Source organism: Corvus moneduloides, chromosome Z (genome assembly GCF_009650955.1).
Source record: "Corvus moneduloides isolate bCorMon1 chromosome Z, bCorMon1.pri, whole genome shotgun sequence".
Classification (NCBI taxonomy): Eukaryota; Metazoa; Chordata; class Aves; order Passeriformes; family Corvidae; genus Corvus; species Corvus moneduloides.
Genome location: NC_045511.1, coordinates 26098418 through 26123786, shown reverse-complemented (window position 1 = coordinate 26123786; position 25369 = coordinate 26098418). Strand labels below are relative to the sequence as shown.

At 40.0% G+C, this 25369-nt stretch overlaps 1 protein-coding gene across 1 annotated transcript; it reads right to left on the bottom strand.

Moving 5' to 3' along the window:
• Positions 1-211: 211 nt before the first annotated feature.
• RHOBTB3 (Rho related BTB domain containing 3) lies at positions 212-24772 on the bottom strand. The gene is made up of 12 exons (XM_032096745.1): positions 24687-24772; positions 24301-24517; positions 16728-16920; positions 14772-14923; positions 13867-13978; positions 12722-13090; positions 10338-10450; positions 8677-8788; positions 5816-5989; positions 4466-4632; positions 3180-3276; positions 212-600 (listed from the first exon to the last, which is right to left on the bottom strand). Coding segments are annotated over exons 1-12 (1824 nt in total). The 5' UTR covers positions 24689-24772; the 3' UTR covers positions 212-484.
• Between the last annotated feature and the right edge of the window lie 597 nt (positions 24773-25369).

The window sequence follows — 25369 nt, the reverse complement described above, 5'->3', positions numbered from 1 at the left end:
CTTTATATTGTGAACTAACAAATGTTGCAGAAAATTTTTGCGTCCTCAAGTATATGAAGAACTTATGACCTGGCTTCTCAGCTTTCCTGCGCTGCTACTGTGCTCCTATGCTTCTATTACACTCAGATTTACAGAACTAGTCTATTTTCAACAGATTCAGTCTAGCAGCCACAAATAACCATGAAAAACAATAAAATAAGCAATAAAGAAATTAGAAGGGGGAACAGATGGCAGTCATGGCACTGTCCTGTACTACGTTTAATCCCCATGGATATGAAGTCCTTGTGCTTAAAATAAAACTTCAACATACATTCTCAATGCTTCAAGGTAAAAATTAGAGTGATTTGTTAGCAAAACAAAGAATGTCTGTAAGTTCCACAGGAGGTCAGCATCAGGTTTCACACTTGACATGGTTTTTATATTCTATATAATCCCCAATCTGAAATTTTACAGTTGAGATGCACTTTGTGTGTATTCAGCTTCTTTACATTACTGTGCAGTGGCATTTCTGAGAGTGGATATAGTTCCTGTAATCAGCAAGCTGCTTCAGGTACAAGTTTGAAGGCCATCGGTGCATCTCTACAAAATTGCGCTCTTCCACTAGAGAAAGAAATAAAGGAATTAAATGTATAGACATAGAGCACACATGCACAGCCTGTAAAAAGTCTTTTAAAATAGATTAAAAAACATTAAGGCTATAAATAAAACTGAAAAGATAAAGATGAGTGCTGCCCATTTTGCTTCAGCTCTGCTGTGGAGCAGATGTAAGAGCTATCACACAATATTTCCTTGTTATTAAGTTAGTAATAAACAAGTTGGGCTTTTTTAGTGAATACAATACTCATTAAGGAGAGCAGAGAGATATTCCTAAAGATGAACATTCTTTATCCCTAGAGGATAGCCAGGTGTGCTATGCAAGGATTTTTCTATGCTGCAGCACTCTAAAGCAGGGTATGTCAATTCCTGTGCCAGTAGTTTGTCTCAAGATCAGTACAAAAAGCAAGATGAGGACTGCAACTAAGAATTCAGCAAGATGTTAATCTCCTGTTGCATGTGGTTTTTATCACTGGCAAAGTTATATAACAGTGTCTTTTAACCATATTATTTAGATTAATCTCTTCTGCTTTTGCAGAAAGGTGCGTTTTCATCCCCTTAACCCCAGATATTCCAGAGCCAGCCTGCAGCCATGGTTCCTGGTTGAGAGGCTTGGACCAAGGCACAGCAGAGAGGCCCACAGCCTGGGGAGCCTGAGGGCAGGCAAACTGCGCTCATACTGGGCGCAAATCAGGGCTTCATTCTTCAGTGGAGTATCCTGCTAATCAAATCTGATTTCCTCTGTGGCAGGGTAACCCACCTAGCTGATCAATGGAAGCCAGTTGATGTAATGTTTTTGGATTTCAGTAAAGATTTTGATACTGTCTCTCACAGGATCCTTCTAGACAAAATATCCAGCCTGCAGCTGGATAAACATGTTATGTGAGCTACTGGGTCACGGCTTGTGCACAAAGAGTTACAGTAACTGTGGTGACATCAGACTGGTGACCTGTCACTAGTGGGGTTCCAAAGGCCTCCATCCTTGGCCCTGTGCTCTTCGACATCTTCATAAAAGACCTGGATGGAGGACTGGAAGGGACACTGAGCAAGTTTACAAATGATACAAATCTGGGAGGAGCTGCTGACTCCCACAAAGGCAGGGAGGCCCTGCAGGGAGGCCTCAATGAATTTGAAGACTGGGTGATCACCAGCCATAGGAAGTTCAAACAGGTAAAAAGTGCTGGACTCTGCATGTGGGATGAAGTGATCCTGGATATATGGACAGACTGAGGAATGAGATGTCAGAGAGCAGTGCCCTGGAAAGGGATCTGGGGGTCCTGGTTGGTGGCAAGTTGAGTATGAGTCAGCAGTACTCTGGCAGCCAGCAGGGACATTCGTGTTCTGGGGACATCAGGCCTGGCATCACCAGCCAGGCCAGGGAGGCGATTGTCCTGCTCTGCTCTCCACTGGGGTGGCCCCACCTCAAGTGCTGGGGCAGTTTGGGACACTACAGTATAAGAGTTATGTTAAACTATCAGAGAGTGTCAAAAGGAGGGCCTTGAGGTAAAGCCATGTGAGGAGTGGCAGAGGGCACTTGGTCTGTTCAGCCTGGAGGAGACTGAGGGGAGACCTCATTGGGGCCTGCTTCGTGAGGGTAAGAAGAGGGGCAGAGGGGAAGAAGAGGGGCAGACACTTATCTCTTTTCTGTGGTGACCAGTGACAGGACCAAAGGCAATGGCCTGAAGTTATGTCAGGGGAGGTTTAGAATGGATCAGAAAAAAGTCCTTCCAGTGTATGTTTGGGCACTGGAACAGGCTCCCCAGGGTAGTGGTCACAGCACCAGCCTGATAGTTCATGGAGCTTTTGGACAATACTCTCCAGGTGTGACTCTTGGGGATGGTGCTGTGCAGGGCCAGGAGTTGCACTCAGTGATCCCTGTGTGTTCTTCCAACTCGGCTGATTCTGTGATTCTGTGAAGGTCTCAGGTCTTGGAAAGCCCTTGGAGAGTGACTGCCTGCTGCTGTATTTCTGTCCTGAACCTCGAGGTGATGAGGTGTCATGGGTCAAAGAGAGGTATCGGGGTCAAAGAGATGCACCCCTCATCAGGGTAAAGAAAAATCACACAGGCAATGAGCAACACTTTCTAGTTACATATCAGGAAGCAAATACAAATGCTTGGAAAAATAAGTATCAGTTTCCTGGAAGAAGCTGGATTTGTTTACTTGAATGGACCACAGTTTTTTCATTTTATGAGATCTGCTGGAGAGTACTATAAGAATGCTATTTTCTTCAAGGAAAACCCCAGCACTAATGAAGAAGTACCAAAAATGACCCATTGCCTTTGATTTAAATTATCAAGATAACATGAAGGGGTTGACATGCAATGGCCAAAGTGTTCCAGCAAATTCAGGCATGGGTGGGAACCTGGCCATCGGAGTAGGAACGAAAAAAATGGTGGTGCTGTGCTGGCTGGATCATGTTGTGTGCTGATCCCACAGTAGCGTGGTGAAACATCCTGCTGGAATATCCTAAAGAAACCCTAATCATTGTCTCGTGCAAAATTGATATTGCCCAGAACATCACTTCTAATCTCAGAATTTCAGAACAGAAAAATATTTGTTTCTTCAAAATGAACAGAAAAATACCTGAAAGATCTTGAAATTCAGGCTTTTGACTGAAGATGAGGTAGTTAGTGGCAATAAAATGAAGAAGCCAAGTTGAAAGGCAATCAGAATTGTGAAACTGTGAAAAGAAAGGAAACACAAAAAACTATGTAATGCTATAATGTCTAAAACACAACCCCATCTCATGTATCAAAATATTCAGGTTTCCACTGCCAATACCGCAGTTTACTAAATAAAGTTTTGATTGTGGAAGATAATGAAGGAAAAGTCATTTAGTGGAAACAGGTGTAATACGTAAACGTGTGAATTTACAAATATGTAAACAGATAAACACCAAAGAGCAAATCACAAAATTCCCTCTCCTAGAGGTAGGAAAAACCCCTGAGCAATCATGAATCTTGGAAATTTAGTCATCTGCACAGAGGCAGAGCTTCACACAAATGGAGGGAAGGAAGGTGGATGTTGGTTTTGTGGTCTCCTCTTTCTGCAGAAAATCCTGTTTGATTAAGGCAATAGCCTGCAATCTAGTTTTTATTTTCCTCGTTTTCCAACCCTGCCTATATTGTATCTCTTTTTTTTCAGCCTCAAATCTTTTCTTTTCATACTTTTTATGCATTTCTCTCAATATTCTGTCCAGTTAGATCTCCTTTGTCACCTGCATACCGCATAATTTTCTTTTTTGACTAAAAGAGGAAGGAGTACATCTTCACTTGCCTAAAACACATCTTTTCTGGCATAAGCTATGGTTAAGATGACTTACTGCAGTGTATCCATGATAAAGGAAATTACACAGGTGAGGGTATGACTAGAGGGTCTGGAGCCCAAATCTTATGGGCAGAAGCTGAAGGAGGTGGGGTTTTTTATCCTGGTAAAAACAGAGGCTCTGAGGGACCTTATCACTCTCTACAACTCCCTGAAAGGAGGTTGTGCACAGATGGGGGTCATGCTCTATTCCCAGAAAACAAGTGACAGAACAAGAGGAAATGGTCCCAGGTTGTGCCAGGGAGGTTGAGGTTGAATAGTAGGAAAAATTTCTTCATGGCAAGGGTTGTCAAGCTCTGGAGCAGGCTGCCCTGGGGACAGTGGTAGAGTCAATTCTGTGTTTCTGTGACTGCACATTCTGCAACTAAAGGCTGAAGGACATCTTCTGGCCAGCCTGGTATCACCAGTTATCCCTAATAAACAGATTGTATACCAGCATATTTCCTTGGGAACACAAATTGCTGTTAACATCTTAAAAATCTTAAAAATCAAACAACTTACTAAAGTCAACATACATATTCTCATTTGAAATATATAACACATACCTTAGCTTTTTTGAGCAAGCTAACAATACTGAGGCTTGTGGAAGCCAGCTCCCTGCTAGGCATGCTCTGAAGCTGCGTGATGATGTAAAGTTCACAAATATGCTGGAGTCTCATTACTTGGTACATCTCTGCACAGATCAGCAGAGACATCGCTTGGAGAATACTGGCTAAAAATCAAGAAGACGTAAGTTACACGTTTTTTACCTTTTTGATAAGATGATCAAAGCTACTTTTCACCAAGTTATCTTTTAAATACCTAAGAACAAACATAAAATCAGACACCTGTGATGACCTTGTTTTATTTTTCATTATTATAAATTTATGCTTGCTGTATCACCTTATTTTTCCAGATAAGTTTTCAATTAAGAAAAAAAAAAAAGAGTTTAGAACTTTTTGGCAGGTAGGTGTAAAGAATTACTGTCAATATCCCAGAACTTGAAGATGATGAGTCAAGTGTTGTTGATCTATTTAGAGTAAGTGGTTATTAATAAGAGGATTTATCTTTCTGAGTTCTCTTTCAAAAAAGCACTTTTATGATACAATAAAATATAGCCAAAAGGCCAAAGACAAAAAAGAGCAACCTTTTTTTTTTTTTTTAAATATAGCATGGTGGTTGCTTATTTAAATTGATAAGCAAGGAAATGTTAGATGGAGTGGAAGGAGAAACATGGAAAATATAAGAATAAGGTAAAATAATTATTTCAAAAGAAAACAAAAGCAAAAAACCATATCACAACATCATTCATTATATCAAGGAAAAACTAGCCGCATTAAAATCATGTTTTACATGTAGTATGCAGATTTTCTTCCCATAAAAAATGATAAAGGTCGAGACATAAAGAATATTTTAGCTCAATTTTTCTTTCCAAACACTCCAGTTGACATTTTTTTTCTGGGTTTACATACATGTAAGACAACCATGTGTAAAAATAAGATAATCTTGCAATTTAACCTTGTTTATATTAAACTTAGCTATATACGTGTTAAAGAAATTACAACTTTTAAATCAAACACAGAATCAAGATTAGAAAACAACATTACTGTAGTGTAAAAATAAAATCCCAAATATTATAATGGATCAGAAATGAAATTGCAACTTCTTTGCATCATATTATGTAAGCACAAAGCAAATACATAATTTTATTAGCAGTATTTCTTCTGCCTCTAGCTGATTTTACTTGAATAGGGCGGATTTCTTTTTTTATTGCACAATACGAAAAAATATGAGACATTGCATATTCAAATATTGGCACTTTTCAATTAAATAAATGCTGCTACAATACTCTCTGTCAATGAGTATTTTGGAAAAATGAGTCACAGATAAAGAACTGTATTTTACAGTTTTCTTACCTGGGAAGCAGGAGTCAGTGTAAAGGTACTCCAGGAAGGAGAGGAAAGTGTCTTTGGAAACCCCGTACACAGGAACCAGAATGCTATTTGCTTCTAGATAATTACCATTAAACATAGCTGCCATAACCTCACAGCGGGCCACCAGAACTGCCCTGTGGGCTGGTACAGTTGCACCTTCAGGACGCAAGATTAAAATAAATATACAGTGACGTTTTATAACACAGATCTTGTTCATTTTAAAGCTCGTGTCTTCTTAGAAGGTCTTCCCTCCAGTGAACATGACTGAAGTGTTGAAAGTTGACAGTAACTAACAGCACACTCACTGCATGCTAATTAAGATGAATAATGAATAGTAAAATAAAGCAAAAAACAGCAAACAAAAATTAATTAAACCAAAATGAAATAGACTAAACCAATACATCTGTTCACATTAACTGAACCTCCAGCCCATTGCATAAATATTTAGTGCTATGAATTCTTTTGCAAATGGTTACTGATGGAACTTGATGATCTTAGGGGTCTTCTCCAACCTGAATGATTCTATGATGGGTCATTTGTGTTCACCAGCAACCCTACTGGTAATTAATATTTGTACCAGAATAACCACACAAAGCAGAGAAAGGCAAATTGTTCCAGATGAAATTCCATTAAGTCCAGTAAGTAGGTATAAATTTAACTGGATTAAATATTGTGCCTAAGTGAACTTCCCGAATGGTTGTCTTATGAAAAAACCACTGATGATTTTTTCTATAAATTTATTAATTTTGTAGTATTTGCAAGTGAGTCCTTTGCTTTACTACAGCATTTGGAAGACCTGGAGAGGCCAACAGCCCAGGGTGGTAGAGGCCTTTCAGGCTGCAGAGTCCAGCTGGACTGAGCAGTCCATTTCCACGTGCAAGGAAGTGTCAAGCAAGTGCCAGTCAGGACAGCAACCAAAACCAAAATGAGCATTTAGAGTTGGATGTAAATGTTTTTATCAAAATTATAATAAACAGATCAACTGACATGCAAGATAAATATACTGTATATACTTACAAAGAAGTTGCTGTTTTAATTATGTCTTTAACCACAACACTGGCACCTGAGTAATTCTTTTAAGCCTTCTGGCATTTTTGTCTTTTGTTCTATTTCTACTCCCCTGTGCTTCTACTTCCAAAATGTCTAAGCTGCATACAAAAAAAAAAAAAAAATATATATATATATACACATATATGTGTGTGTATGTCTATATGGAAAGAACACTTGTCAATAGTTTTATGTAATTGTAAATATGTAGTATTTACAAATTTCTGTAGTTTGTCTGTAGTAACATGATGCTGCTCTGATGTAAAATACACATGCAGTTCTGTATGTGCTTGTGAATGGACATTCATCTACTAATTAAGAAGCTCAGTCACGTTCTGTGTCTTTACACAGATATAATGGGCTCCCACTTTTCCTGACTCCCCTACTTCTGTAAGCTAGAAAGCTCAAAGCAATGCTAAGTATCCAAGGAATTTCTCAAAAATGTACAAATTTGTTTGTCTAGTTAAGACTAAGGCCTTAAATTTCTCTTAGTAGTTATTTAATACATTTTTTGTGATTGATGAATTAGAGAAAAAGTTTGGAAGATGTATCAAGCATTAAGAAAAACAATTCATATTTTATTAATGGATGAGCATGCTTTTTTAAAATTCTTGTCAACCCATTCAGGGATTTGGGTTTTTTTTCTGTGAAATATATAGTGTTGTTCTGGTTTCATCAACTTCCCACAAAGCCTTTTGAAGGAGTGGGATACTGAGGTGAATTGTTCACGTCATTGAGCTCAACATCAGTATTTCCCTCTCCTTTTCAAAGATATTTTTGTGGAATTTTTTTCCATGTATTAAAGAGACCATCTAGAAGGAGTCTGCTTGCCCTTGTGTGCTTATGCTTGAGGAGTTAATGCTTCATATTTGGCCCTGAGATTTACATCTGAAAATAATTAAGCAACTGTCTAATTCTAGCAGGCCATTTCTACGTGAAGGGTGAGGATGGACAGAGAATAGTGTTAACTTTTAAAAACCATCTCATTCTTATTCTTACAAAAGCATGCAACATGTTTCTCCCACTGCATATTTTATCGTAAGGATGAGCACATTTAATTTCCAGACAAAAATTTCAATCCTGACACTGCAGCACATCAGGCAGTAAAATGTGCTGAATGTCAGTGGCATCAGATCTGCAGGTCACCAAACCCTGGTAGCAAGGACAGTGAATCCAGTCCCTGTCAGCTTCTGGGGGAACAAGAAGGGTGCTTCCACAGCCAGCACCAGCCTGAGACGGAGAGAGGGATGTTGGGCAGGAGTCAATAACCACCATCTCTGATCTTTTCACTGAGGGTGACAAGCACAGAGGTGGAGCCCATGCCTCTCCAAGGTGTGATGCTGGGCAGAGCCCTTGAGTATGTTCTAGTGCTTGTGCAGCTGGGAACTGGAGTGAGATTAAAAAATAAAATAAAATAAAATAAAATAAAATAAAATAAAATAAAATAAAGTAAAACAAAGTAAAACAAAGTAAAACAAAATGAAAGAATGCAAAACAAAATGGAGTAAACCAAAACAGAATAAAATAGAATAAAAGATAATGTCAATCAGGATGGCACAGTCTACCATGACAGGCAGAGGGAATTCCTATAGGCTCAGCCCAGGCAAACCATGCTGGAAGTGGACAGTGCTACAGAGCATCCACAGGGAAAGCTTTCCCTGCTTTCCAGAGTGACAGCAAAGCATTCACATTTCTTTAGCTTTGATTCCATAGAACATGATCACCTCTATGCCCCACACTCCTGAAGAGGGGAGAAAGGACAAAGGCTGGAGGCAAAGGGAGCAGAGGCATCTTACCTTGTATTTTGAAGATGACATCAGCCAGGACAGGTGTGTTAAAGAACAGCCTGAGAGATGTATTATAGAGCCGTTTTATCTCGTGTGACCTGCACTCCTTTACAGTGTTTAGCTGAAAAATAAATTGGTAATAAAGAGCTGTCGTGTGGCAGCCCACAGAACTAAATATTATGGAACATCATTTATATGGGAAAATAAACAACAGCCTCTCACATGTGCATTCCTCTGCAATCACCTTTTATCTTTTAATTTCCTATTCCCTACAGTGCAGCAGCTCTGAGGGGTCTCTTTTTTCCCCACAGTCACACCTCAGCTCTTGCCTTTTTTGGCCTTTGACTAAACTCCCCCATCCAGCCCGACCAGACAGGTTGGGCTTCATTGGAGTTTTCTGGAGTCCACACTTCTTCATACATTCCCTGCTGAGACCCAACACTGCAGCAAAACGAGTTTTGAGGTCTCTGGTGGTAGCAGGGGACGCACATCCGCCCCCCAGGACGATGCTCTCTACAGACGCAAGGCAGGTGAGAGTTCTGTGTTTCTTTATATTGCCCTGGAATTTCCTCCACAGAGGCAGGGGGAGCTCACAGGCTGGAGCACAGACTCCTCTTACAGTAACCTGGTGGTGTCAAGACCCTCCAAAGCCCTATACTCCCAGCTAGTTTTCTGTTTTGGTTTTCTTACTTTAAAAATGTAATCCAAAGCTGCCAAAAGGAACAACATTAAAATCATATTGCTAGATTGTGACAACTGAAATTTAGATGAATTTATGATTAAAATCTTAAATTTATCAATTTTTAGTTTTACTAAGAAAAATCACAATTCCTTTTTTTGGCCTCCAAAGAAAAATGAAATAAGAGTACCCTGAAGGCATTAAAAAAAAAAAAAAAATGACAACAGTGCAGGCTCAGTATCTCAAAAGTCTCCAGCCTCTCCAAGTCCAAACCTATAAATGTTTTAGCTGTGGGCACTAAGGGCTGGTAAGCCTAAGACAGAGCAGTCAGAAGCTGAAAACAGCTCAGTAACTTTTTGATCCTTATATTGTGTTATTCCAAGAGATTCTGAGAGGTTTTCCCATCTTAACAGATAGAAATCATTAGAGCAAGTTCTATAATATTAGGGAAAGTATAAGCTCCACAAGCAAATGTCTATAAAAACTAATTCTATATTAAAACTAATTCTACATTGTAACTTTTTATTAACTTAATAATATGATATGTTACATTTTTCTGTGAGGTCTTCTACTGAATGAACTATACTGAGTTATAGACGGCTTTCCATATCACAACATTTATGTGAGAAACTACCCCTCTGGATCTACTGCAGAATCCCAACTTTTGGCATATGTTCAGGAGCAAATCTTCCCTAGGCAGCCTCTATTACATGGGAATTAGCAACCCATAATCATACTGCCAGAAAGCTGTGAATACAACTAATCCTTTTAGAATACGTACTTGTGTGATTTTTACCAATTATGTTAATTCTGCATGTTACATCAGGATAACTGTGTACGTTTCTTCAAACAAGCCACTGAAAACATGAAAAGCACAAGCTGTGTAAGCCAAAATGACTTTAAAACAAAGACTGACAAGAGACCATTGCCTACAAAACAATTTCTTGAGAGCTTAAGTAACTAACGGTGACCCCAAGGGAGTCAGATGTACCTTCCCTGGAGTTTTCAGGATACATTTAACTTTCTCAAGCACATGGTCTGTTTTTTCTGGATCCTTCAATTTCTTTTTTATGTCCTCTTCTAATCGTTCCCACTGAAAAGCACCTGTCACAGGAGCAGGGAGAAATGGATTATACATCAACAAAGCATGGGCCTCAGCAGGCAGAGAAAAGGTGATATCAATGCCAAACACATCCTGCAGAAATGGTAGATTTTTGTACATAAATCAGCCAGATCCTTGCTTTTAGCAGGGGAAAGATGCAGTTTTGCACATTAAAACTTCCATGATACTTTTTATAGTGCAACCATGTACCAACAGACTAGAGCATCTCCCTTGCTTTCAAACTCAGTTTCTGAATTCCTCCCAGTTCAGTCACTACATATTGCAGGTAGAGATTTAGAAAAAAGTAATCCTCAGTGTTTCAATATTTGTGGAAGTTCTTTAGTTTCTGCCACTGCTGCTGGCTGCATTGTTCTCTGGGTGACTGAACCACAAAAACTTCATGCGCAGTTACATTCTGAGTCCTCATAGCTAAAACCAGCACAAAGTTTGCAGTAGAATTTCTGTTATTCTTGTTTTCACAGTCAAAGCCATGATACTCACTGAGGTGTCTCAATAACTTTCTTGGGAAAATGAAGAGAGTTAAAACAAAGATAGTTTATCTTCATGCATTTTACTGGAGTAACTCTCAAAAGCACCATGGGGCTTTGTGATAACTTTCAGTTCTAACCCAGGACAAGAACACAGAAATAGATAAAGCTCAGTGCCAAGACCAACTTAGCACAGCCCTGAAGATGCTCTGCTGTCGAGAGGCTAAATCAGCACCTACAGCACACAGCATCCTCAGCTCAGTCAGCTCCCAGCTATACCACACTGGTTTATAACTTCATGGGCATCATGTCACAGTCCTGGAAACCTGAAAACTCATTATTTGTTCTTTTCTCAGCCCATACCTCACATGCCTTCAAAAGACATGATCACCTCTCAGAGGCACCAAAAGGCACAAGGACTTTTGGCAATGCCCCTCATGCTGGGACCTGTGACCTAAAGCAGAGCTCTGCCTGCAACTGCACAGTTTCACAGCTCCTTGGTTGACATAAAGGAAAGTGAAAAAGTGAAATTAGTGCATACAAGGCAGCAGACACAAGTTGTAGATGGTAACAGATGAAGATGTTTACAAGGATGTTTAGACTCGAAGAAAGGAAGCTCAGGGGTGACCATGTCACTCTCTTCAACTGCCTGGAAGGAGGTTGTGGTTGGGGTCAGTCTCTTCTCCCAGGTAATAAGTGACAGAACAAGAGGAAACAGCCTCAAGTTGCACCAGAGGAGGTTTAGATTCAATATCAGGAAAACATCTTCACCTAAAGGGTTGCCAAGCACTGGAACAAAGTGCCAAAGGAAGTGGTGGGGTGACCATCCCTGGAGGCACTTCAAAGATGTGACACCTGGGGACATGGTTTAAGTGATGGGCTTGGAAGTGATGGGTTAGTGATTGGACTTGATAATCCCAAGGTCTTTTCCAACCCAAATTATTCTATTAATTAAAAATACTGTATTTATCCATCACCTGCTGAAATTCCAGTTTTAATCCCCTATCCTTGTCTCCAATAAATGAGACCAAAAAAAATCCATTCACCGTGAAAAACTTCTGCATCTGTTCTTAATGTTTGTCACTGTTTTGGAAAGAATTGAAAGGGATGCCTTTGATGAGCAGACTCCAACTGAAAGCTGAAAGATTCTCTGACAGGTTGAAAAATAATTTTAAAGAACAAACAGGTATTTCTACTTCCAGTAAAAAACCCCAACTTTTTCAGCTGAGGGTTTCTAAGCAACATCTGAAAAGTGAAAAAAATATCAGTGCCATTTTAATAGCTGGCATTACGTAGGTGAGGTCACAGTCTGTACAAACTGGTAACAAAACTCATGCAACATGTTGGAAGTCCCCAGACTCCCACCATTTACCACTGTTTTCTCTTCAGCAGCACCATACCCAGAAGAAAAATTACTTGGGTTTTCTTAAGTAACTCTGCACTCTTGCTCTTGTGTTTAGAACCTACAACATTTTAAGAGCCTAGGATCTGAAAATGACTCGAACTCCAAATTTTTTTTGGCAAAATTTTGAATGTTATTGATGTTAGCTTATGGACTAATTTAATTTAGGCCCATTAAGTCTGGAATGACAACTAATTTAATCTTTGTTAAATCTAGGTGATGGTTTTTTTCCATTGTCCATAATAGTCACAAAGGATAAAATACGTGTGGCAACATGGTGAAACATCATCTCGCGACAGCAAACCCATGTTCCTTAGGGTAATGCACATACTCCTTCATGAGAGGATAGGAAATGGGTAGCCAGACCTGTTCCCAGTAGGTACCTGAATAAATGAAGTGGAGGATGTCTGGGAGACAAGAGCAGAAGACAGAATCCTTCACCACCACCCTGACTGGTGGGACACAGGGTGGGACACCACGGGGGGATGAGGGGAAGGGATCCCCTGCCTCCACCGCAAAGAGACTCTGTGCCAGCTGCATGATGGAGGCATCGTGGGCGTCAGATGGGCTCTTCACCCCAAACAGCAGCATGAAGAGCTGGCTGACGGAGCAGAGGATGATCTTGTGAGCCTCCACTGCCCTGCTGAGGTCCTCGGGGTAGAAGGCCACATCTGTGCACTGGCAGCAGCAGAGCAGGTTGTGCAGGTCTGCGTTGTAGTGCGAGGCTTCACCTTTCAGGATCGGCATTTTTTCTGCAAAAGAAGTCAGGCTGTAAAACTTAGGCAAGTGTTAATCATAGGACAACTGACCTTATCAAACAAAGGGCAATTTTTAAAAGAGGTATTCAATGAGAAAATTTCTTATATGCAGTTCGACTATCTTCAGTAAAATACTCTAAAAATGGAAATACTTGGTACAGTAAATAAGTTAAGAAATACTTAATTTCACAGTAAGTGCCTGTCCTTCCATGAACCTTCTATAGACAGTTACACTATAAAGAAATGTTGACTGTGTATCCCAAATCTAAGAGGTCTGAGCAAATTTCTAGAACATACAAGAAGAGACAATTACAAATTTAGAGATAACTACTTGTCAGTAATTATTTCACAGAATAAATGCATCATATGGTCAGAAATCACATTAAAGTGCATACTTCTCTCCCTTGCTGATGCTGTAGAATAGTAATTCATGCACTAACAGCTTTCTTTTGTAATCAGTCCACAAGCCTTTTATGTAAGGATTTTATTAATTCATGTTTTCGCTATTCATTAAGTCCACCAGAAAACCGCTATTAGTTATATCTAAAATTAACTAGAAATCCATTGCAATGTTACATATTGCCATACAATTCTCCTCAAGTTAATTAAACCATCACTAAAAGATGATGCAACATACTCAGAATAACTGACAATAGATAGCACAGCTCACAGGAACAATTGTTAGTAAAAACTGCAATAAAAAATATTAATTGTGCATAGAAAGTGACACACATAAGGAATGATAATAGAGACCAGACATGAGTGAGCACCTGGCTGTTCAAGCAGAGGTGGTTGGACTCGGTGGCACTTCTGTGTCTTTTTCCTTTTCTTCGTTTTTTCAGATGACTTCTGATTCAAACTTTGGATCATAAAATATTCCAACTAAGACAAGAAATACATTTTTTTAAAAACCCTTGTTGTTTAATAACAACCTAGATGTCAAATTAAGAAGTATAACAGGTTCTGTATTCAGCGCTAAAGCTACTGACACTATTATGAATCATCCAGGAGAGTCCCAACACTCCTTAGCAGAAGCTACCATATTTAGATGGAATTAGTACCATTTAAAACATGATTTATTCAAATGATTGTAGCTAATTTTTGGGTATTTCATCTTCCTAGAAATGACAGACACAAAGATATTCAATTTAACAACCTCTTTAGATGCTGACTGTATCTTGTGAAGTGGCCTCGTTCAGTTGGGTGTTAAGATAAAAGGACAGAAATACAAGTGGAAAACTGCAGTGTGTTGTATGGCTTTCCTAAACCTTCCTAGTTAAAACCAGAGCAACTTAGGTACTGCTAATTCAGATAGCATCACAGGATCATAGAATCCTAGAATGGCTTGGAAAGTACCTTGAAGACAATCGAGTTCCAATCCCCCTGCCCTGGGCAGAGACACCTTCCACTAGACCAGGTTGCTCCAAGCCCTGTCCAACCCAGCCAAGAACACTTTCAAGGATGGAGCACTCACAGCTTCCCTGACCATTCTGTCCCTGTGTCTGACCACCCTCACAGTGAAGGACTTCTTTCTAACTTGAATCTTGCATCAGTGGGAACTTGCACTCAGTGGAAGGGCCCATGGTATGCCTCCCCTGGTTCTCTAAAGCCCTCACATCAATCATGCACTCCCTCTGTGTTCTACCTGCTTCCAAACCAGCAGATTCTCACTCACCACTCCTCCAAAGTATTTCTGGATGTAGAAGTCATTAAGAGTGTGCAGTTCAAGGTAAGTGGCTCCAAGTTCCTTTGCAAGCTGAACTCCCTCAGAGGTCATGACACAGCTTCTCCTGTCTGAAGTGCACAGGGGACAGGTGCAAGGCACTCCTGGGGTAAAAAGTAATAAAAAAACCCATTTTGGCCAAATAATGCAGAATTTTTTGATTCCTAAATAACTGTAAAGTTATTTTAGAAGAGAACAAAGAGGGAAATGAAAACAGTAATTTTATAGTAAGAAATCTGTAATTACAGAAAAAAACCCCAACTTCTTATTAATCAGTTCAAAATACTAGTCACTCTACAAACCTCAATACACATTACACTAGCATTACTTTACTGGTTTTGTTAAGGTGGAAAAGCCCAGCCAGACTTCCAGAAGCCAGGTTTGGCTTTGGCTCATTACATTTGCATGCCCAGGTCTTGTACTAGCCTTCAGGTGTTATCATTCATGAATGACACCCTTAAACCTGTTGAATTATTGTGGCCTGTCCATGCAGGAAGCACACACAGAAATGTAAAAGGAAAATTTCCACTCCAGACCAACCTTTGATGGGTATGTACATACTGCAGGATCTGATTTAATTACACATATTTTACATACATTTTTTAAAAAACAAATTAGGAACTTTTAATATTATGCCAGTTAAATGTTAAAAGTCTTTTAGCCACACTGGGTCAGCTTTGCTCAATGACAGTAAGAACCTGCCAGCCATGGATGTGCTTTCAAACGTGCTGTGCATGCTCCATGTTAATGTCCTCTGCCTAGACCTATGGATAACATGTACTAAAAGAGCTTTTTCTTTTTTTTTCTGATCATTTGTTTTGGCAGCGCCATTTACCACTACAGAGGATTAAGATCTTAGTAATCTGTATGAGCAAACTGCTGTGTTCACAAATACCTCCTAGAAACAAAAGGGTTCTGTGTGTGCACAGCAGTTTGCTCTGACAGGTCCCAGGGCAAACCCAGAGATCCAGCCTGATGTCTCCCATGACCACATTATTTAAAGAGGAAGACAGAAAAAACTAAGTGGAAAAGAAAAAAAAAAAACCACTAGAGGAGTCATTCAGTTTGGTGATATCCTGTGCTTAAATACTAAGTGTAAGAAAAGGGTTGGGAAGACAAACAATTTACCAAGATCTTGCCTTTAGAATGGGAGATTTATTACTCCTGTATAAATGAGAGCATAAAAGCTTTTGGTTGTGATCAGTGAATTATTAAATGGAAGAAAATAAATATTTAACTGTTATGGAGATCTTTAACTGTCCTTTATCAGTCACTGAGCTAGAAGATTTATAAGTTGACCCTGGCAAAACTGAGCATTCCATCCACAGAGGATATACTCATATGGATGAATATTTCTATGTACATTATAAAATAAATGTTTACATCTACACTCTTCGCGTCCCTTACTCATTAAAAGGAGGGATGCTCAGAAGCACTTGTTTTAGACAAGTGTCATAAAGTAAAAGACAAGCCAGGCTTGTGTTTTTCATTCATTACTTTAGGAAAAAAATCCCAGAGAATTTCAAGGCTTTTCCCACCCATTCTCCAGTGTTTGCAGACTGCTGGATAGAATTTTGATCTTGTACACTAGACATATTTTATACCCAAACATATGTTGCTTAATCCAAATTACTGGATTTAATCCCCATGTGTGATGGCTCCACAAGAAAGTCGTCGCAGAGGTCAAAGAAGGATAGGTTGCCTTTCATCACTGAGGTTAATTAAGCACAATGTTCTAGCCAATACATCAGTCTACAGAGCCAAAATACATGTGTGTATTACTGTCATCCTGACAGACTAATTGTTTCTGTTAACAACTTGGAAAAACAACCAACTTCTACTGAAATTACACTGTACCCAAATTCCAAATGAGATTTTATCTGTCGTTACAGGAGGCTGGATACATACCATTTTTTCTTGCACCAATAGCAGAAATTATTACTGGAACTGAGCAGTGGTTTAATGCTTTTTTTACCATTGGGACATAGCTGTCCTTTAGTTCTTGAAATGAAGTCTTGTCATTGACAGAGTATTTAATCACAATAATATCAGCTCCTCCAATGAGCCTGCAGGACGTGTACCAGTCACTGTCAAATATATCCTAATAAGAAAAAAACACTGATCAAGAATTTACTGTCTATAAAGAAAAAGACTAAATATTCAATATTCTTAATGCAAAACTTTACGTAAGTGTTTTTGGCTGATTAGATCTTATCTGAAGACATGCAACAATGAGCAGAATTCATGCTTTGTAATTTCCTTGTGTGGAGAGCAAGTTGTTTGTTAGAATAAATCACAAATATTTTCCATGATTTCAGGAATTCTGCAAGAAGAACTGAAAATATAGTTTATCTGGGTATATTTCTTTTAGGAAGAAACTTTGCTGGTTTAAATACTTAACTTTAAAACTGTTTCATTTAGGAAATAAAAGCACCTTCAGTGGTAGAGGTTTTCAGCTATTCATACAAAAACATTATTAATCACACCATTTTAGGGAAAAGGTTACACAGAACTATCCCATGTACCTGTGAACTGTTAAATACAAACTCAATAATTCAGTGTGATTTTTATCTGCTTCACAAGAGCTTCCACATAGCTTTACCAGGTGTTAATGTCTTCAGGATAAGGACTTCAATCACATACCTGAACTTCTTTTTTCAATTTCATGTTCAATTTTTCATTGCTCATGCTGAGGACTTAACCTCTAAAATTGTTTGATACCCTGTCAATTTCCAACTGTGCTGTATCCACATGCAATATACGTTTATTACTTGTGTATTCGTCATGGAGCTGTGATTCCACAACTTCTGCTTCACCTGAAGATAGCTCATAAATACCTGGGATAGCCCTACCTTTGAATGTATGCTGAATTGAAAACTCTTGAGAGAAATCTGGAACTGGTCCAGAGAACCAAAAAACAATTCTGATAACCCAAAATACTATCACCTCTCAGAACCAAGATTTTTTTTTTTCTATTTATAGATATTCAGGGGGCTTATGAGAAAGATGGGGACAAACTATTTGGCAGGGCCTATTGTGATAGGACAAGCAGAAATGGTTTTAAAGGAGGGTCGATTTAGGTTGAACTTAAGGAAGACATTTTTTACTTAGAGGATGGTGAGGCCCTGGCAGAGTTTGCCCCAAGAAGCTGTGGGTGCCCCATCCCTGGCAGTGTTCAAGGCCAAGCTGGATGAGGCTCTGAGCAATCTGGTCTACTGGAAGTAGTTCCTGCCCATGGGAGAGGGGTCGGAATGAGGGGATCTCTAAGGTTCCTTACAACCCAAACCAATCTGTGATTCTGTCATTCTACACAGCCCTGCATATCATGAGGCAAAACTAGAAGAACTTGGGATCTTGAAAAAGGAAATCAGCGGTAATGAAATAAAGATGATGTGAAAAACAGGAATAAGTGAGCACAGAAGAAGTAACAAAAGGGCACAACTCAAAGTTTGAGTTGGGGGGGATCAATGCAAATTTTGAAAAGCAAGTCACAGAAATAAAAGCATTATAAATGGGAGTCAAATACATAAAAGATTAGTAATATCAACAAGTGATGTGGCTTGCATTGTCAACTTAACTATTTTTGATCATTTCAAAAGGGTCATTGTTTGAAATACAATGAGGTTGCTGCAATGCTCTTAACTACAAGAAGTAGCATGACCTTGATGGAAGTCAAAGTCAGCAAATATTTACCTGAACTGTTAGTGCACATAATTCCCAATTCAGGTCTTGACCTCACAAAAAAATAAATCAGGAGATAAATTGTAGTAGGCATTCCCACTGATCTCTGTAATAGAAGCTTTTGTTCTGCAATAAGTAAACCACAATTAACAATTTATCAGGAATAGCTCTTAGATAATTAACCATGTTGACAAGAGAGGAGGTCAAGTGCACTGCTCTTGATAGTTGTTTTTTTGAGACAACCAGCTAAAGACTATTATAATCCCAGGCTAAGGAGAGTCTCAACTAGCACTTAATACAATCATTTAGGCCCAGTTAATGGCATAACATTCACACATAAATGCACCTTTAGTACCTCTAGCAGTAAGACTACCAGCTACAGTGCTTTGAGACAGCTGTCTAGATGGACATTTGGAGAACATGGTCACACAAGCAGGCAAAAATTGAAAGTTTTCAAGGGACAGCTTTAGTATCTTTTAGCTGATGAAGACCTCAATGGAGAATTTTTAATAGAGTTGTATACATTTAACACAACAAAGGTTTAATGGAAAAATACAGTACAACCCAAAAATAACATAGAATATTTATCTGTTTTGTTCTGTTGGCAGACAGAAAGCACATCTGTTCCTTTGCAATTTCCTTCCAGCTGACACTCTTCAAGGTCAGCCCAGGTTTGTACCTGCCCATTGCTAAAAGATTGGAGACAATTGGCGGTATCATAAACAAAGTGCAGAGCACAGGTGGACAAATATGTGGTAACTGCTCAACTTTAAGCATGAGTAATAAAAAATGCTTATGGAAACTTCTTAAGGAATTTAATGTGTATTAATATCATATTTGTGTATAGTTTGTATATTGTTTTTGCCGTATGTTGTTTTTCACTCACTCAAGGGTACAACAGAGCTAAATCTAATGTGTTGGGAAAATCCTCCAAAAATATCTCTGACAATGGGTTATTTGCACATGCAGAGCATGTGGAGCCTCCTTTGTTATCGCTTTTAGAGAACCTTTATGCAAAAATGACAGACGGAATTTCTTCTGAATCTGAACATCAGTTCAGATTCAGGAACAACCTTTATTTCAGGTTCCATCCATGAAATTTGTGTAACAGCTACTCCTCATCATGCTTCTTGCTTTGTTTCCCAAGTCAGCCGTTGACAAAAGGAAAAAGTAACTGCACAGCTAAATTTATTTTAATATGACCTTATTAATTATAATTATAATTATACTTCAGATGTTGTTCCACTCAGGAAAAGCTTCATCCTTCCTTGCATGCCTTCATTCTAAGTGTCTCATAACATATTCTTGCCATTAGTAAATTATACTTCTCAAGATTCAGTGTTGAAAATAAAGCTTTCAGAGGCATTGAAGATACAGTTTTCTTACAAAAATCACATGATCCCTCAAGACAACAATACTTGCTTTGTTAAAAATGGTTTATGAATGCCTTTTTGGAATGGCAGTGAAATTCCTCACACAAATGCCCTTGCAATGCCCACACTCTTTCTGAAATCTGCTCGTAAGTGTCCCCACGTCCACCCAGCCCAGCCCTTGATCTGAGGCAGCAGCAATGCCAGCCACTCTTTGTGGGGACAAGGGTGCCTGGCCACCCCCTAGGAAAGTTCCCTTGGGATTTCCTCAGTATCCAAGAGAGCTGCATTGGGAATATTGGGGAGTTATCCCTCCCTATGATCCTTTTACAGACCCAGTCTCCACTACCAAAACCTTCTTCACACTGATGCTCTCCACACCACATATCTGGGGCCTTCCCCATTTTTTTTCAAGATTCCTCTGCAATTTCTTATCAGGTGTGCAGCAGGGCAAATTTTATGGGCGTACCCTCTACAATTTACTAGTCCCCTGAACCTACTCAGATAAGTAATCTGCAGCACAGATGGAAGTATCTTCTTCAGAAATCCCCCTAAACGTCCCCCCCACAAAACAAAGGAAGCTCATATTGGCCTGTGTCATCCTCTCATAAATTAATTTAATAGTATTTTTTACCAGGATATGATCATTTGTTGTAAATTGCCACTTCAGGCATTCAAGTTTAAAAATGAGAAGGGATGACATTCTGAAAAATGAAAAGTTACAAGCTGTCATTTTTTACTGAAGCAGTAATTTGTCTAGATTTCTAAAAATAGTAAATGAAATCTAAAAGTGGATCCGATTCCTTTACCTTTAGACATGATAAGGACTGGCCAGCCTTGGCAGCTCAAGGGGCACAAGAATTATGATAAAGAGAAAAAAGCCAGACAACTACACTATGGATGATACCGTTGCCATAAGAAAGCTCACAGTGTTCAAGTGACTACTCCTGTTGGTGCAGTAAATAAAAAAGCAGACAAGAAAAAATACAAATAGACTAAGAGAATGAGAAAGTTGTAAGAGAGAATTAGAAAAAAAAAATCATAGAACAGCTTTTCGAAATTGTGTTTAATATATTTAAGTTGCAGTTAATATATTTATGTACTAGTGAGCCCCATGGAGATCTGCAGCTCTGTGCAAGGCTCTGAGAAGATGCAGCAGAGAATCCGCACCACTGCAACTATCTAATCCAACACAAGGCAATCTCCAAAACCCAGCTCTCTTTTTTCCCCTTTTGTAACATTTCTGTACTTGATGATGTTAGTAATTCTCTAGAAACGGAGCAGTTTTTATAGAATAGGGGAAACCAAAAAAATTCTGGGGGTATTGCTTCCATGGGGAAAAATCAACCAAACAAACCAAAGCCATAAAAACAAAACCAAACCAAAACCAGGTGGCTCATAGTAGAAAAAGTCAAAAAGGGCAGCAAGACCCTCAGGATAAGACAGAAACACTCTCATATCCTCAGGGTATTGATCTGAGTAAGAGAGGGGAAAACAAGAGTTACCGCAAGTAGGGAACACTTAGAAAGAAGTTTTTATTTTGCCATTTATTTTCAAGCGCTGTAATTAAATGAATCAAAACACGAATTACAGCTTCTATTCTGTGCTTAATTCTGGACTTGAAGAAGAGTCACTTGTCACCAGATATTAAAAATTGTGCCTGCACTTTTTCTGCAGAAGCATAAAAAAATTCAGTGTTAAGTGGAATTGCAAAATTCATGCAAGTCAGTAAAATGGCATCTCAGTCATGAAGACTGTCAAATCTAATACAGAGTGTTTATTAAAGCAGCCTTTCCCAAAGCAAATCTTAAAATTCCTCTTGGAAGGTACTCCTTGTGAGTTACTAGCTCCATACAGAGGTTTGCCCCTCCAAAATTAGAAAAACTCTGACATTCTTTTTCAATATGACCTACAATAGAACAGCTTGAGCATGCATAGGAGCTGATCAGCTATTAAAATCACAATATTCAGCAGAGATGTTAGCACACATGTCTTTTACCTAGTTCATTATGTCTCCTCTCATCCTAGGTCTGTGTTTTTTGAGAAAATGCTTTGAAGCCACATGATTTACAAGGATGTGGGTGCACTGTCCAGCTGTCCCCTGCATAGAGCACACAGCTCTGCCAGAGCAGTGCCGGACACAGCAAGCCATAATGGTACACCCAGAGAGTGGCATACAAATAGCAACCTGTCCTTGGAAACCCTGACATTTTGCTCCCACATTTTGAAAAGTGTGGTGTTCCGCTACTGTCTCTACAGCCCTGTGATACAGCCAGCGTGGATTATAAGGTCCCCAAAGTCAACATTTCCATCCTCCACCCTGCAACTGCCTCAGGAAGGAGAGCTGCTCTCAACATGCTGTTTTGCATGTTGGCAAACATGAATCTATCTTTTTAATTTTCTAAAGACACCTGAACTGCTGGCCCTCCTGCAGACTCAAAAGGCCAAGCAATGTCCTGGACTGACAGACAGATGCAGCAGCAGACTGGGACTGAAGAAAACTTAAACTGCACCACAATCTGCCATACAAAAGGGTCCCCCCCACTCACCGTGGAGCTCTATTCAGTAAACTCACATCAACACTGCCTTTCCAGACTGATGGCTGTGAAGGACAAAGAGCAGCGGGGCACCCTTGAGTTTTGAGACTCCCAACTACCAGTGTACTCAGGTGCCAAGTTCATGTCTAGGACTGACTTGCCTTAATCATATGGATTTAATCTAGATGAGGTACAAATCCCAGGTAAAACACAAATCCGCCTTTGTGCTCAGATGGTAGAGGCTGAAATACTGCAAGACCCACCACACCACCACCTCTGTGTTTTGGTAACATCCAACAGGGATCCTGTGCCATGCAGTATCTGACTTGAGGCAACATCTGTCAACATTTTGAATTGTTCTGTGCTGCTTCCCCAGGCTAGCAGGGGAGCAGCCCTGAATAAACCACTGTTACATGGTAAGCCTCAAGCACTCAACCTATGGGAAATAGTCCTGTTCTGCCTTACTCTAGCAAGGACACTGCTTGCAAATAACCACCAGAGTCCAGTCCTGCTATCTGAGATGTCTTCTATGAAGAGAAAAATGCTAATTTGTCCTCAACATTCCCAGTAATACATCTTCTGCCTCCTCTAGCTTACAGAGGGAAAAAACCTGAGGGCTCAGATGTGCAGTGACTCAGACAATAACAAGCTAGCTTTTGAAGGGCAGAAATTATAAGGTCTCCAGAACTGAACAATCTCATTTTGCAGAAGGGCAAATGTAATTAAAGCAGTGTAAAAACTCATCAACTGTGTCTCCAATCTACCCCTCCCTTCCCCTTCTCCAGCTACCCCCACTTGCCTTCCCACCTCCTTTACAATCCTCCATTCCTCTGAAACAGCCTTTTGAAGTCCTACAGACTTCATTTATATTCAGGAGATTTTACTCTTTACTACGCTTCAGTGACTCCAGCAAACTGCACATGCAGGTCACATGCAGCTTCACAGATTAGAAACAGGATCCTCCAGTCCATCTGAACTGGTCTCTGTAAGCACAGCTGGCAAAAAGAAATAAAAAACAGAAGGACAGCTAAACTGGATTGTTTAGTTTCAAGATTGCCAGCTTCTGATTGTGTATTTCACGGAGCTGTTACAATTCCTGCAGATTCTCCAAAAGGTTTCCCTTACAGGAGCACAAAAATCACCCAAAAGGATAGAATTATGGACCTGAAACTGATTATTGTTTTAATTTCTAAAAGCTGGTAAGCTGATGGGGTTTTTTTAAGGCTACTAAGTAGTCATTAAATATGTTTTAATTTAGATTATCAGTATCATTTCTTACATAATCATTGATCTGCTCACACTCATAACTAAGTTTTCTCACTTACTAACAAAGGTGCTGACAACTTGCAATAGTGCCAAAATCTTTTTTTTACTATCGGATAAAGGTAATAATGTTAAGATGTGATTATTCTTTGTAAGAGAAGTAAAATTACTCCCTACATTGTATTTTGCAAGCTATCAAATCTTTTCATCTGTCATTTTTCAAAGCTGGAAAACTTACTGCCTGTTTTTTACAGAAAATTAAGTTTCATTTTATTGTTGATAAATATTTGAAGAGAAAGCTTATAATGCAGTGTCACTAAGAAGGCATTCTTGTTTACCTCTGGATTATCTTCAACAAAATTCCCACTAAGCAGCACAGTTGAAAAAACCACCTTCCCACAGAGGAGGCCAACAGGGGCTTGTTTGTGGGAAACTTTTTGTAGCACCTTTGAGATTTCGCAGCATTTGCCTGGTTACATTTTATAAGTTTTTCTTACTATTTGCAATAATGAAGCTATTAATAAAATTCCTCAACAGTGAGAACCATATAAAATTAGGATATGTTTTCATTTTACTAAAATAAGTTCACACTGCTAATTGCAGTTACAAAGACTGAGATGGATCTCTTACCCAGACAGGACAGTCGTGTACCACCAGTCTGACATTTCCAAACACGCAGGCTTGATACTCGGTAAAAACTGGGTTTCCAACGTGACTGGCAGACAGGCTGCTGTCGATCTGGGAAATGAGAGCACTTCTCCTGAGATAGCTCCAGATCAGGCTGGGCTGCTGATTGTCCTCAGAAAAACCATCTCTTTCATTCCCAAAAGCTACAATATTAACCGACCTAAAATAAAAATAATAAAGACAAAGTTGTGTTAACAAAGATGAAGGGCAGGGATAAGGGGAAAGAAAATAAAATCCCCTTAAATCAAAACTAACATATTAATCCTTCCGAATCCTCTTCCCTCCCTAGATTTTAACACCCTCCTGTAATCAACAGCAAAACCACATACATGATCTCAAATCCAGCAGCAGGGTGGGAGCAAAGCAGAAAAGAAACCTGGAAAGGCTGCTTGCATTGCAAATCCCCAGCGGGCTTGGCTTCGTATTCCTTGGTGTCCACGCTCAGCCTCGCTGCGGTGACCTCTGGAGCTCTTGCCGCATTCCCTCTGCTTTGGCCGGGCTGGATAACTTGGTGCTGGCTGCTCCGGGCGATGCACTGCAGCCGCACGCCGGAGCTGCAGCAGGATCAGCAGCAGTCGCAGTAACAGCAGCGGCGGCAGCAGCAGCAGCAGGATCAGGGTCTGCAGCAGCAGCGGGATGAGCAGCAGCAGCGGGATGAGCAGCAGCAGCAGGAGGGGCAGCGGCGGCAGCAGCCCAGGCTGTGGTGGCCGCGCCGCTCCGCCGCTGTCGGTGAAGGCGCAGCAGGGTGCGGCCGGGCGGTCACGGCCATCACATCCTGACGTCAGCGAGCACCGCGGACCCGATGGGCAGAGCGAGATGACGTCCCGAGAGCAGGTGCAGCCAGGTGAGCAGGGGCAGGGAAAGGCTCTGGGGCAGGGAAAGGCTCTGGGGCAGAGCCGTGTCCCACCCCGCTTCTGCTCCTGCTTCTGCCGCCGCCCCGCAGGAACAGGACCAGCATCCCCACACCAGGGGACGGTGCCGCCACTTGCCTGCACCAGGGGAGAGACCTGGG